Below are 15,940 nucleotides of genomic sequence, written 5' to 3' on the forward strand. Positions count from 1 at the left end.
ATCATTTCTTAATATGTTCAACAGTACTGTGTCCAGTACTGATCAATGAGGGATCCTGCTATTTACCTCTCCACTGTGAAAATTGACCATTTATTTCTACCCTTTCTTTCCTATTTTTTAACCAGTTATTGATCCATGAGACGACCTTCTCTCTTATCCCATGACACCTTAAGTGTCACTGTGGAGCAAGCTATGAAAGAATGTTAAAAGACTAGTCTGCAGCCTCTTACAATACATCAAATGAAATCAACTATCCTACTATATGGCTTTTGATATATTGTATTCATAAGAAAATTAGTAGAATGAACAAAATATGCTACACAGCAATATAAGAAAAAAGTGTTTATTATTAGTAGTAAAAAATGACAAACTGGCTAAATTCTGCATTATTACATCAGCAGATACTCATAGTAACTGACTGTAAAAAGTGGTAAGTCAAACCCAACCTTGGTGTAACTTTGTGGGCTTAAATGGAGATAAACCAGAGATTAATTTGGCCCAGTATGCCTAGTAGTGTATGCAATTGCTGTTATTCAAAACTAAATAAAGATAAAACTCAAAGTGACTGGAGGTGTATAAAAGTCTTAAAATATTCCCTGCTACACTTAAGCCTGACATAGGATTCTACCGCAGTTTGGAGGCATGTGAAAAGTGAAATTATTGTTCATTAAAAAAAAGAAAAGAAAAAAAAAGTGAAGATGTAATGGAAAGGGGAAGAAGTAATTGCTAGGAACTATAGTTTTCGCCTAAATTTAACTTTAGCCAGTTCTACCAGTCCTAAAATACTCTGTACTACATAAACATGCTTAAATTTCCACACTATTGCTATTAACTGACAATTTTTAATTCTAATCAGATGTATATGTTGCACAAAATCACGAGAAGTGTAACACTTGTGTAAGTCTGTTTTCTGGCTGATGAAGATTTAACATCCCAATCATGTTAAAAGATGCATTTCAGACATTACGTGCATTTATTAGATGTAAAAAATTATCAATTTAGGACTTAACTGTGCTCTTAAATATGTGGATTTCTATCACCAAAGGGTTAGTAGAGATCATCTCCTATCGAATAGTGTGTAAACCGCAGGAACTGATTTTTACAAGATAGAGGGATTCTTATCCCATGTTTCAGATTGCAGTTGAGGATGAAATTCTGATCCAACCGAGACCAATAGCAAGGTTCTATGATTTAAGTGGGACCAAAATTTCACCCAGATCTGAGATCTCTCTCTGTGATTTTGATTGATGTAATTCACTTCTAATTATAATATCTTGTTCTCATGAAAACACTACAGTACACAAATAATATTTAGAAAATACTGGTGATTCTTCAGCAAAGAGACCATCATTAAACCTGGACTATTCTGTATATTATGAGTTCAACACAAGTATTTTAATTTTTCAGTAATCTGTACTTTTAATGCCAATTTTATAGCTTCTGTTATGTTCTAAAATATCACATAACAGACACCTAACTACACTGTCAGTGCTCATTATAGCTGTACTATGTGCTACAATATTTAAAAAAAACATGCTTAATGCATACAAATAAAATATTAAGTTTACACATATACTTGTACTGTACAAATGCTGTTAGCATTTAAAATTAAAGTTTTCCAATAAAACCTTTATATTTAGAAATATTTAAGAAAAGTATAAAAAATTACAAAAATAGGTCTTCTTAATTCAAGAAAAATACTAAAAGTATTTCAACCACTGTCATAAATAATATACATAGAGTTAAACAGTGTCAGTGTAAAAACTGTTTGGACTGAAGCAAATGTTTGGTATTTGCATATCAGATAGAATATTAACTACAATTTCAAAAAATACTAACCATAACATTCAAAAATTAAATTTCTCTGTTCCAATCTCTTAAGAAAAAGGCAGCCCCTGGCCAGCAGGAAGTCAAGGCACATTTCTGCAAAATCAGATGTGAGTAGTGTGTTTTATACTGGCCTGTCACTGTGGGTTGAATTTTACCCAGTTATTCAGAATTAACTATAGATCTTGACAGCCTGAGGCAGAGCCTTTGTTCAAAAACTCTATTTAATAGCTAAAGACTCCATAATCACACGTAAAAAATTCTGTTTTAATTTTTTTATTAGATGTCAAATGAACACCATCATATCACATTTCTAAGAGTTACCTAAAAACTTAATATATTAGTGTCAAATCCAGAGACACGACAACCAGTGAGGCTAAAGGGCTGTATACTGGGTATCTCTAGTAGGCAGAGAGGAAAAAAATCCTGCACCAGGTCAACACCATAGAGCCACTTCACAGTTATTACCTTAACCAGCCATTTAACCTGCCTTTTGTACTGCAGAACCATGCTGTTTCCATGGTTTCACAGTCAAGCGAGCTCTCAGTGGTCACTGAAATGGGTAATTTGTCCTTTCATCTATGTATTTGGGTTTTTAAATCATATTAGGTAAGTCTTGCTGTTCATTAAGGACTTAATCCTGCACCCATAGAAATCACTAGGAAAACTCCAGCTGACTTTATGTCCTAAAAAAAAAAGATAAATTTTGATGTAATAGACTGGCAAATGTAAATTACATTGTCTTCTGGGGTAAGTGGTTACACTTCAGAACATTATGCAGTGTTCTGTATGGTATAATCAGTGACAAATCTATATAGGCATCTAAAACTAAACATCTTCAACAAAGAAAAATTACAGTAAACAATGCTGAACCAAAAAGTTGTCATAGGAGACTGGTTTCAATATCCAGGATGAAAAGATGCCTGCTGCCAGGGAGCTGGAAACAAAGAAAAATATACTTGAGAAAAGATTAGGGCATAGGAAATAATGATTCCTCTTTCCACCGCCAAAGCCCCCAAACTAGGAATGTTAAATTTCAACTAATCAGCTAATTTGAGTTGTCGATGGATTTTCCATTTGAGTTGATGGATTTTCTGCTTCAGTCCCCACTTGCACCGGATTCCCCACTTGCCTCTGCCTCCCCCCCATGGAGACAGTGCTGGGGGGAACTGGCTTTCAAGCCGGCTCCCCTCAGCACTGACTCCTGCTCTGCCCCCCTTGCTGCCTCTAATATAGAGGCAGCAAAGGGGGCGGAAGTGTCTAGTCAAGTAGTGACTCAACTACCCAATAAGCCTAGGCTTATTGGGTAAGCGATTAGTCACTTACATCCCTACCCCAAACACCATTTATCATTAAGCACAGAAATACTAAATAGAGTGCTTGTCTTCCAGTGTAAATGTAACAGCCTAATAACTCAAATGGAATGTACAACTAGATCATTAATTAGCATTAGACACTGACCGCTAGGAAATTATAAGGCTAGGAATGTTCAACTAGTCCAGGTATCTAATGGCTGAAAAATGCTTAGTGTTATTTTTATAGTAAGGCACTCGTTGGAGGGGGACATAGTGGAGTTCCCATTCCTTAGCCTTTATGTACTTAGTGTATTACTCAATAATCACTCTATATATGGCTAGAAGAGACTTCACAATCCCAAAAGGAAACTGTTAGCACTCCGTCATAATACAGTGAAGCAGTAAATAAGGATGGATTTATGAAGACTGAAACCAGGGGTAAAACTACTATAGATACATGCTTGCGCTGTCCCATTTTGAAGATACTGAGCCAAATTCACAGGTGATTCACTGATTCTTAGAGAGTCTAGTTTACACATCTGTATGCGGCATAGTGTATCATTTGAAAAATCAATTGATCAAGGCCAAGTATTTGTTCTACCCAAGCTTTAGGCAGCAAAGCAATGTCTAAATTTAAATACCTGAGGTCACTGCTATAAAACTATGGAAAAAATACTGAATTTAGTAGTTAGTTATTTACTTACTGCTGGTCCAAACAGCTTCTGAGGATGATTCTGTATTGGAAGGATATAAAAAAGGACCTAATGACCAAGGCTGACTTGCAGCATACTGTGGTAAAGATGGCATCTGAGAGTTGTAAGGAAGGGGCATCTGAGAACTAAAATATCCTTGCACTGGATACGTTTGACCAGAGCTAGAACTTTGTTGCTCACCAAGAGCAGTGTAACTATATGCGTGAGAGTAAAACACATTAGAGTAAGCATTATACACATTATTTGCAACAGCAGACGTCCCAGAATGTTGCACTTCATAAGTTTTTCCCTGGTAACTCTGGGCTGTGGAACTGCCACTGTTATCACTCTGATGACAAGAATAAAAAGAATAGTCAGGATAGAATGTCTCATAACCCTGCACTAAGGAATCTTGCACTGGAAGTGCTGATGGTGCAGGTTCGTTTTGAAAGAGAGCAGAATGTTCAGCGGGGCTTTTTGCTTTTTCACTGGAAGGTTGTTCCAAAAGAGATTCTGCATTTTTATTTTCCGTAGTCACAGTTGAATCTGAAGTCGTGGCTAGCACACTGCTAGGACTCTCTGAGTTCTTCTCATGTTTCGTTTCTTTTCTATCAGGTTTTGTGGCTAAACTGTTAGTTGTACTATATACAGCTAGTAAACTGGATCTTGATATATTACCTGTGGCTTCTGATTCTTGCACATGCTGTAGATTTAGTGCAGCAGCAGAACTATCACCTAGTTTTGTTGACCTAAAAGATTTTTGTGTTGAACATAAAGCATTCTCAAGAGGCTTCTGAAGTAGTGGCTCTTTTTCTGAAGACAAATGAGCATTTTCATGTTTTTTGTCACGGGATGCAAAACCTTCATGATGTTTTCTTGTAATTTTCTTAAAATTACTGTTTCTTCTGCTCATGTGCTTTAGGTTTGCTGAGCTTTGCTGGCTGGCTAAGCCTTTTAAATTAACAGATGAGCTTTTCAAACCATCTGGGGTAGATTTAACATGTGGAGAGCAATAAACAGCTTCTGAATCCTTTGAATGCAAAGGTGAGTTCAGTAATTGGTCTTGCACAGCTTTTTCGAAAGGCTTCTTTTTTCCTATCTTATCCACCAAGATACTTGGCACTGGATCTTTTTGATTTTGGGGATTAATTCTAGCATTCTCTCTAAAAAGAGCAAAACATAATTATATACTTTTACAGACACACTTTTTTTTATCCCACTGGTAATAAAGAATACATATATATAATTATCGAATACTAGTACTAAAATAATTGTTGACAAGAGAAATGCATAAAACATTTGCTTTAATCCTTTAGATAAAACATGGATTAATAACTCATTAGTCCATGCTATTTTTTAATTACAGGATGTAATATTGCATAATATTATTCCTCACAACTTTATTGTATTTTATAGCCCAGGCATATGTTACTCAACATTATAATGTTATTCACTTGGACATTTGTCTATAATTTCCTCAATAATGTATAGTTTGTGCAGCTCAATGTGGAAGTATTCTACCTGAGCAAAACTGAACCATGGTCCAAAATACACACCTTATGCCTCAGGAAACCATGAAGGAACTCTGCTCCTTGCTTTTCTCTGTTCCCTAATTACTGGCCGGTAAAGAAAATGAGGAGAATTCCCCCTGTTATTTTCCTGAAATACCTGTTAAGTTCAGTACCTTTAACTGGTGCTCTGATCTCTGAACTCAAATAGAGAGTGGGGCACCAACTGACGTACTTCATCACCATCTCCTATGAGATGTAGGCAAAGTGAGGTTACATGTTTTGTTAGTCTATAAAGTGCTACCAGACCATTTGTTGTTTTTTTAGAGTGATCTGGGATTCCAGATTAGGGACATCAAATATAAATATTCTGGTTTGAAATCAAGCAGCTAGTAGCCCTATTAATATATTTTAGTAGTCCCGAAAATATTTACTTGCAAGGTAAGAATTTGATAACTCCACTATAAGTATTGATCTATCATTGGAGCACAGAAAACAATAGCATATGTCTCATTTCTAAATTTACTGATTTGATATACTACAGAATTTAAGCTTCAAAGTGTACACTCTCTTCCAGCCTAAAAAATTGCTGTTAATCTTCATTCCTTTTCTGACACTACACCAATAACTCTCTTCTTCCCACCTAGCTCCTTCCCCCATTCCAGATGCAACAGATTTTCTTTCTTTCTTTGAATTTAAGCAGCTGGTTAGTGATTGAACTGAAGATCAAACTGGTATCTGGAGCTTTAAGATCAGTAGAGTCTATGATGGTGTGCAATAAAGTTTAAAAGACTTGTTAGTTGGTGGCAACTGAACCAAGTGTTAAAGACTAATTCCTAGAATGAAGTAGATGTAGCATGTAAGAAAAAAGTCTAATTCATCTCAAATGTTATTTTATTTTTCTTGTTATTCTGATCAAACTGAATTATAGGTAATTAAAATGCCACATAGCTTACTGGAAAATCAGGAGTCAAAACATGAAAATCATTGGTGGGGAACCTTTGATGGTATTCTTGAAACACTAAGGTTAGTAAGTGATGCTACACATGAAGAGATGTCAAGTAAAAAAAGGGCAAAACTGGCTGTGTACGGAAAATGAACACTTCATTTTGATATCAAAGTTGAAAGGCTGTGTTTGTATTTTCGTGCCAATGCCACGGAAGTCAATCCTAAGCCCCAACTCTGGAAAGAGATATCTACAAACTTATGTTTCCCTCAAGAGCTGGATGACATGAACTAAGAGGACACGAATTACTTAAAAACATTAGGTATGCCAAACAGATTTACTAGATAAGAGATACATTTCACTTAAGATGAAAAAAGAAGAAAACAGATCTGATTTTCTGGCTACTCTGAAAACTGTCCATAATTTCTGTCATTTCAGTAATCACTTAGAAGTTCTTCTCGGACTGTTCTGTAATTCAAATCAGAAATCCAAAGTTAAGAGAATGGCTTTGAGCTCATAAAAAGGATCTTAATCTGGAAGGAACAGCATATAGAGCTTTGGTGTTTGCTCTGTTTCTGTAAGTTATCTCCGTTTGAACAGTATGTCTGCTTAAGTGTCATAGAAAGTAAGACAAGCACAACCATCAGGCAAAAGGAAGGATAGAAGTCACTACAATGAGGAAGACGACATCTGCAAGTAGGCATGATCTGTGTTTCTGTTGTTTGGAAACACATCAGCCAGAGCAATGTTCAGCGTCTTTCCAGTGAGCTGAAGTGCAGACGTTCACACAAAAGATCATGCAGCTGATTTATAGGTTTAATAGAAGACTTACCTGGTGTTGCCCAGGTTCTTGAGGGCAGGTGGCTGGAGGTTTGGGGGATGCTCCATACTTCCAGCCCTCTGCCCTCAAGATTTGGGGGACTCCGGGCTGTGGGATGGGAAGCCTGGGAGTGCTCAGAACGCCCCCTGTGGTTACTCTGCAATATAACTGTCCCCCACGCTTGCTCCCTCCAGTGGTCATTGCAGAGCATAACTGCCCCTGCTCTCAGACCCTTCTCTTGCCATGTTATGGAAAACAATCGGATTCCAGGCCATGCCATTTTCCTGGCACAACCAAACCAAGACCTTGCTTTTAGTTAGGATAAAAGGAAGCTACATGCCAAATTTGGTGTGCCTAGCTCTTACCAGTTAGGAGGAGTTTGGGTATTTTACAAATGGATCATGGGCTTGTGTTTCAGGCCACAAAAGAGACAATAGTTATCATTATAAAAAAAATTAATATTGCTTACAAAAAACTTTCAAAAAGTCATGAGTTAGGCCTCAGAAAGTTACGGGACTGCTTAAAATCATAATTGACATGAATAATAAATTCTGGTTTTCAAGCCTTTAGGGCATCAATTTTTTTTAAGAATCAAAAGGGCAAGAAACATACTTAAAAAAAAAAGTAAGCTGATATTTTCATGTGATCAAATGACTCCATGAAACTCCTAATAACAAGAGCAAGCATTGCTGACCAACCAGTACCACACTGTAGTATCCACAATACCTCTATACATTTGAATAGGAAACAACTATGTGATAATTGTATGACAATACTCTACCTGTAGATAATATTAAATTTTAACTATTTAAATTATGCTACCTCCCAAAGGTTCAAACTAACACGTAAGAAACTATGCTCTTGGTAAATGTATGCATTCATTAATGATTCTTAGGTAAGGAGAATAAGAGTCATAATATCAAAAACTTACATGCTAGCATATTGGTTTAATTATACTGCCATGCAGAAGATAAAGGGAACATGAAAAGTTTGGCTACAATGTATTTTTCATGGCCAGAGACCAAAAGGAGAAAGAGCTTTCCATGATATCAATCTGATTCTGTGGAATAAAATCACACAGAAACTATGGACCATCACAAATCTCTCCATCTTCTACATCAAGTTCTAGACACTCTTCTCTGATCAGCCCCACCTAACAAACATCCAGCAGCATGACCATTTTCAAAAAATCCCTGAAACTAGAACAAAATGCTAAACTGCCTAGCATACACAATTCTCCTCCTATGGGACAGGACGAGAGAAAGAATGAACCACAGATGCAATCTGGAAACATAATGCAGTTAAAATCTCATCCAGTGGGGTAAGTTAGTGATAGAAAGGTAAGGGACATGACTTTTGATTGGAAAAAATCTACAAAATCATAATTTTAATGGTGCCATCCTCTGCTGCATGGCAGGGGGGATCACTGCACACATCCCACCCCAGATCCAGTCCTCCGATTGGTGAAAAAATGAATGATATATAATGCCATCAGGCTGAGTTAAGTATTATTTGAAATACTTTTCTCCCACAACTGCAGTAGTACCACAATGTGCTACAAAAAACTACAAGAACATATATAAAAATCAATTATTTTTAGTCATGCTTAATACGGAAGTGCATTGCTTATATTAAAAAAGGACACTGATTTTTGGTATCCTAGAGAACTTAGACTTGATAGGTAGGACTGGCAACTTTTATTCATAAAAGCCATCATTAGTCTCATCTCCTCCTAGGTACCACTGCTACACACACTGTTTCTAGGCGGCACTTACGCATCTCCATACAAGGCAGGCTGCTGGCCAAACATTTATGGGCAGTGAGCATCTGGTCTTTGCACAAGAGAATGTAATTAGCTGAAAGACTAATTCTGGAGAGCAAATGTCAGGTGTTAATAGTCTGAGTTGATGAGAGCTTGCACAATAGCCATATCATCTATAGTCATTAAGATGGGTGGGGTATGCTAGCATAAGGTACCAATCACGATGTTAGTAGGTGTTTGGGGAAGACCGTGCAACGTGTGCATTAATTTGTTTTTCATCTGTCACAGAGGCATTGTTTCATTGCAGTTAGACCCTGACCATGGTATCACAGAGAACTCATACTTTCCCATAAGCTGTCTGCGGATTGCCACAGGTTTTGAACTGAATGGTTGTGTAGATAAGATGAAGTCACTAATATTGGCACAGCTGGTCACTCTGGACATCAGCTATAGATTCCCTGAAACTCCCACATGGTATAAGAAAAATGCTCTTTCATCAAAATGTAGCAGTTGCACACACAGAGTCTTCATATTACTGTTGAGATCAGCATTTATTTCCACTTTTCATAGCACTATGGCTTTTGCAGTTTAAGCACAGGTGCTGTGATTAATTTCTGTAGATAGTGTTGCTAAAAACGAGGTCCATATCTCATAGTTCATCTTCAATAAGAGCGGTAGAGAGTCTTTCTGCTAAGCATTTTTCCTCGTCAGTCCCATTCAAAACCTGTACTTCTCTGTACTTAGCTTCTCATTGGCTATCACCACCACACTAGCATTCATTAGAGCCTCCGCGAGGGAATTTATCAACTCCAGCTGCATTGCACTTGTAAAATCAGTATTTGTTTCTGTTGCTTTTACCTTTTAACACCACACATTATACATGGTGCAGTACTTGATGTGATACACAGTGTTGTGTGGGTGTATTTTGGGTATATACACTCTTTCTGTGCAACATTCTTGCTAAGAATTACTGCTGCATTGTTTCTTTCCTGCTTTGTGTATTCAAACTATGCTTAATAATTGTCTTCAGGCTTTCTGTTTATTGCAGAAGAAGCAGGTGTTTTTAGAAATATAGAAGGTTAGGTTCAGAGCTGATTAGGGTTGGAAGAGACCTCAGGAGGTGGTTCTTGAACTGAATGGTTTGAGACCTAGTAGGTGGTGAGTCTTGCCCACTGCTGACACTTTATTCCTACATCTTTAACTTTTTGCTGATCCTCACTGTACTTCCTTTCCCATCTTGCTAAATTCAGTTAATGGGTGCACTTTTTATAGCAAGTAAGGTACCACAGAGCACTGAGTTTAAACAAGTCCTCCACAGAGTATTTTCCTAAGATTCAGCTACTAGCCAATACCTTTCATCTCACTGTTGATCAGAAGAACAGTGCTATTGGGTCAGACCAAAGATCCAACTGCCCACTACCCTGTCTTTTGACAGTGGTTAATAACACGTGCTCCACAGGGAATGAACAGAACAAATAATCATCAAATGGTCCATCCCCTGTTACCCATTCCCAACTTCTAGCAAACAGAGGCTAAGGACACTATCCCTGCCCATCACAGCTAATAGCTTGATGGAACTATCCTCCATGAATTTATCTAATTCTTTTTTGACTCTGTTATAGACTTGGTATTTACAACATCCTCTGGCAAGGAGTTCCACAGGTTGGCTATGCAGTGTGAAGAACTACTTCCTTTTGTTTTAAACCTGCTGCCTATTGATTTCATTTGGTGACTCCTAGATCTTATGCTATGAGGAGTAAATAACACTTCCTTATTTTCCTTTTCCACCTCCATCATCTCTAGCATAACCCCTCTCATGTTCTCTTTTCCATCCTGAAGATTCTCCATCCTGTTAATCATTTCTCATATGGAAGCCATTCCATATACCCCTAATTATTTTTGTGGCCGTTTTCTAAACCTTTTCCAATTCCAATACATCTTTTTTTGAGATGGGACAATCATATCTGCATGCAGTATACCACAGATTTCTATAGAGGCAATGTCATATTTTATCCTATTATCTATCCCTTTCTTAATGAGTATCACCATTCTGTTAGCTTTTTTGACTGCCTCTCCACACTGAGTGGATGTTTCCAGAGAACTATCCACAATGAGACCATGATCTCTTTTTTGAGTGGTAACGGCCAATTTAAGACCCATCATTTTACATGTGTAGTTGGGACTGTGTTTTTCAATGTGCATTACATTGCATTTATTAACAATGAATTCAATCTGTCATATTCATGGCATCATAGAACTGGAAGGAATCTTGAGAGGTCATAAAGTCCAGTCTCCTGCACTGATGGCAAAGACCAAGCACCATCTAGACCATACCTGACAGGTGTTTGTCTAACCTACTTTTAAAAATCTCCAATGATGGAGATTCGACAGTTGCCCTAGGCAGTTTATTTCAGTGTTTAACCATCCTGACAGTAAAGAAGTTTTCCTCATGTCCATCCTAAACCTCCCTTGCTGCAATTTAAGCCCATTGCTTCTTGTCCTGTCATCAGAGGTTAAGAAGAGTAATTTTTCCCCCTCCTCCTTGTAACAGCCTTTTAGGTACTTGAAAGCTTCTATCATGTCCCCTCTCAGTCTTCTCTTTTCGAGACTAAACAAACACAATTCTTTCAGTCTTCCCTCATAAGTCATATTTTCTGGACCTTTAATAATTTTGATTGTTCTTCTTTGAACCTTCTCCAATTTGTTCACATCTTTAATGAAATGTGGTGCCCAAAACTGGACACACTCTTGATTCAGATTTAGCCTGTGGTCCACTATAACACCTAAATCCTTTTCTGCATTACTCCTTCCTAGACAGTCATTTCTCATATTGAATGTTTGAAACTCATTGTTCCTCCCTAAGTGGCGTACTTTGCATTTGTCCTTGTTGATTTTCATCCTATTTAACTCAGACCATTTCTCCAGTTTGTCCAGATCATTTTGAATTATAATCCTATCTTCCAAAGCACTTGCAACCCCTCCCAGTTTATAAGCATGCTCTCTGTCATAAATCATTGATGAGGATATTGAACAGAAGTGGTCCCAAAACTGATACCTGCCAAACCCCGCTTGTTACACTCTTCCAGCATGACCGTGAATCATTGAAAACTACCCTCCAAGGACAGTTATCCAAACAGCTATGCACCCACCTTATAGTAGCTCTATCTAGATTGCATTTCTATAGTTTATTAATGAGAAGGTCATGCAAAACTGTATCAAATGTTTTCCTAAAGTCTAGGTATTTTCTTGTCTAATCACTCAGTTTTGTGAAATCCCTGTGTAACTCTTTGCAGTCTGCTTTGGATTTAACTATCTTGAATGAAGTGGGTCTTTCCCCACAAAAGCTTATGCTCCAATAAATCTGTTAGTCTATAAGGTGCCACAGGACTTCTTGTTGTTCTTGAATGATTTTGTATCAGGTGGCAAAATTTGCAGATGACTGTTTATCTCTTTTTTCAGATCATTTATGAATATGTTGAATAGGACTGGTCCCAGTATGGACCCTAGGGGACATCATCATGTACGTCTCTCCATTCTGAAAACTGACCAGTTATTCCTACCTTTTCTTGCGTATCTTTTAAGTAATTACCAAGCCATGAGAGAACTGGCCCTCTTATCCCATGACCACTTACTTTGCTTGCTTTGGTGAGGGATCTTGTCAAATGCTTTCTGAAAATCTAAGTACACTGTATTCACTGGACTCCCTTTGTCCACATGCTTGCTGAGCCTCTCAAAGAATTCTAGTAGATTGGTCAGGCATGTTTTCCCTTAACAAAAAAACATGTTGACTCCTCCCCCAAAATCATGTTCAGCTATGTCTGATAATTCTGTTCTTTACTATGGTTTCAACCAATTTGCCCAGTAGTGAAGTTAGGCTTACTGGTCTATAATTGTCAGGATTACCTAATGGAGCTCTATTTAAAAAATGGTGTTACATTAGCTATCCTCCAGTCATCTGGTACAGAACTGGATTTAAATGATGGGTTACATACCACAGTTAGCAGTTGTGCAGTTTCACATTGGAGTTCCTTCAGAACTCTTGGATGAATACCATCTGGTCCTGGTAACTTATTACTGTTTAGTTTATCAATTTATTCCAAAACCTCCTCTACTGACCCAGCAATCTGGGATAGTTTCTCAGATTTGTTAACTAAAAAGAATAGCTCTCATTTAGGCATTTCCTCCACATCCTCAGCTGTGAAGACCAATGCAAAGAATTAATTTTGTTTCTTCATAATGGCCTTATCATTCCTGAATGCTCCTTTAGCATCCCAATTGTCCAGTGGCCCCAATGGTTCTTTAGCAATCTTTCTACTTGTTATGTGTTTAAAACATTTGCTATTATTTTTTGAGTATTTGGCTAGCTATTCTTCACATTCTTTTTTGCCTTTCTAATTATTATTTTTACACTTTACTTGCCAGAGTTTATGCTCTTCTCTATTTTCAATAAGATTTAACTTCCACTTTTTAAAGGATGCCTTTTTGTGTCTCATTGCTTATTATTTAGCTACATTGGCATTTTTTTTGTTCTCTTGCTATGTTTTTTAATTTGGGGTATACATTTAACTTGAGCCTCAATTACGTGTCTTTTAAAAGTTTCCATGCAATTTGCAGGGATTTCACTTTTGGCATTGTACCTTTTAATTTCTGTTTAGCTAACTTTCTCATTTTTGTGTATGTCCCTTTTCTAAAATTAAATGCGGCCACAGAGAGAGGCTGTGGTATTTCCTCCCCAGGAAAGGATTTTATAAGAAACTACTTGGGGATAGTAATTAATCATGTTATGTAATGTAGGTTATGTAACTATGTGCATACAATTTATAGAAGATTCCAGTAATTGCTGTCTGAATACTATGACCCTATTTAGACACAGAATGGCTAACCTAGTGAGGAGGGCTTTAAACTAGGTTCGACGGGGACAGGTGAGCAAAGCCCACAGGTAAGTGGAGAACATGGAGACCTGGGTCGGAAATGGGAGGGAGCATGGGCTACAATGGCAGAGAGAAAGGAGGGTCAGGGCAAAACTTGGAGGCAAGGTCAAATCAGTATCTTAGATGCCTATATACAAATGCGAGAAGTATGGGAAATAAGCAGGAAGAACTGGAAGTGCTAATAAATAAGTACAATTATGACATTGTTGGCATCACAGAAACTTGGTGGGATAATACACATGATTGGAATGTTTGTACAGAAGGGTACAGCTTGTTTAAGAAGGATAGACAGAAAAAGGGAGGAGGTGTTGCCTTATACATTAAAACTGAACACACTTGGAGTGAGGTGGAGATGGACATAGGAGACGGAAGTGTTGAGAGTCTCTGGGTTAGGCTAAAAGGGATTAAAAACAGAGGTGATGTCATGCTAGGAGTCTACTATAGGCCACCTACCCAGGTGGAAGAAGTGGATGAGGCTTTTTTTAAGCAACTAACAAAATCATCCAAAGCCCAAGATTTGGTGGTGATGGGGAACTTCAACTATCCAGATATATATAGGGAAAATAACACAGCGGGGCACAGACTATCCAATAAGTTCTTGGACTGCACTGGAGACAACTTTTTATTTCAGAAGGCTGAAAAAGCTACCGGGGGGAAGCTGTTCTAGATTTGATTCTAACAAATAGGGAGGAACTGGTTGAGAATTTGAAAGTGGAAGGCAGCTTAGGTGAAAGTGATCATGAAATCATAGAGTTCACAATTCTAAGGAAGGGTAGAAGGAAAAACAGCAAAATAGAGACAATGGATTTCAGGAAGGCGGATTTTGGTAAACTCAGAGAGCTGATAGGTAAGGTCCCATGGGAATTGAGACTTAGGGGAAAAACAACTGAGGAGAGTTGGCAGTTTTTCAAAGGAACATTGTTAAGGGCCCAAAAGCAAGCTATTCCGATGTGTCGGAAAGATAGAAAATATGGCAAAAGACCACCTTGGCTTAACCATGAGATCTTGCATGATCTAAAAATAAAAAAGGAGTCATATAAAAAATGGAAAGTAGAACAAATTACAAAGGATTAATATAGGCAAACAGCACAGGAATGCAGGGGCAAGATTAGAAAGGCAAAGGCACATATAATGAGCTCGAACTAGCTATGGGAATAAAGGGAAACAAGAAGATGTTTTATAAATACATTAGAAGCAAGAGGAAGACCAAAGAGAGAGTAGGCCCACTCCACTGGTCAGTGAGGAGGTGGAAACAGTAACAGGAAACTTGGAAATGGCAGAGATGCTCAATGACTTCTTTGTTTCGGTCTTCACTGAGGAGTCTGTAGGAAAGTGTAACATAGTGAATGCTAGTGGGAAGGGGGGTAGTTTTAGAAGGTAAAATAAAAAAAGAACAAGTTAAAAATCACCTAGAAAAGTTAGATGCCTGCAAGTCACCAGTGCCTAATGAAATGCATCCTGAAATACTCAAGGAGCTGATAGAGGAGGTATCTGAGCCTCTAGCTATCATCTTTGGAAAATCGTGGGAGATAGGAGAAATTCCAGAGGACTGGAAAAGGGCAAATATAGTGCCCATCTATAAAAAGGGAAATAAGAACAACTCAGGAAACTACAGACCAGTTAGTTTAACTTCTGTGCCAGGGAAGATAATGGACCAAGTAATTAAGGAAATAATCTGTAAACACTTGGAAAGTGGCAAGGTGATAAGGAACAGCCAGCATGGATTTGTAAAGAACAAATCATGTCAAACCAATCTGATAACTTTCTTTAATACGATAACGAGTCTTGTGGATAAGGGAGAAGCGGTGGATGTGGTATACCTAGACTTTAGTAAGGCGTTTGATACGGTCCCGCATGATCTTCTTATCAATAAACTAGGTAAATACAACCTAGATGGGGTTACTATAAGGTAGGTGCATAACTGGCTGGATAACCGTACTCTGAGAGTAGTTATGAATGGTTCACAATCCTGCTGGAAAGGCATAAGAAGTGGGGTTCTGCAGGGTCCTGTTTTGGGACAGGCTCTGTTCAATATCTTCATCAATGATTTAGATATTGGTATAGAAAGTACGCTTATTAAGTTTGCAGATGATACCATGCTGGGAGGGGTTGCGACTAATCTGGAGGATAGGGTCTTAATTCAAAATGACCTGGACAAA

At 37.8% G+C, this 15,940-nt stretch overlaps 1 protein-coding gene across 9 annotated transcripts in view; it reads right to left on the reverse strand.

Moving 5' to 3' along the window:
* Positions 1-329: 329 nt before the first annotated feature.
* TEX15 (testis expressed 15, meiosis and synapsis associated) overlaps positions 330-15,940 on the reverse strand; it is a 53,755-nt gene continuing 38,144 nt past the window's right edge. For 5 of the 9 annotated variants that reach the window (XM_075929318.1, XM_075929316.1, XM_075929320.1 and 2 more), the window contains exons 9-10: positions 3,827-4,977; positions 330-2,513 (exon numbers count right to left, since the gene is read on the reverse strand). In XM_075929318.1, the coding sequence (XP_075785433.1) occupies positions 2,428-2,513; positions 3,827-4,977 (1,237 nt within the window). In that variant the 3' untranslated portion in view covers positions 330-2,427. Of the gene's footprint in view, positions 2,765-3,826; positions 4,978-15,940 lie in introns of those variants that run through there. The other 4 variants (XM_006125373.4, XM_075929321.1, XM_006125375.4 and 1 more) reach the window with 4 other exon arrangements.

Source organism: Pelodiscus sinensis, chromosome 5 (genome assembly GCF_049634645.1).
Source record: "Pelodiscus sinensis isolate JC-2024 chromosome 5, ASM4963464v1, whole genome shotgun sequence".
NCBI lineage: Eukaryota > Metazoa > Chordata > Testudines > Trionychidae > Pelodiscus > Pelodiscus sinensis.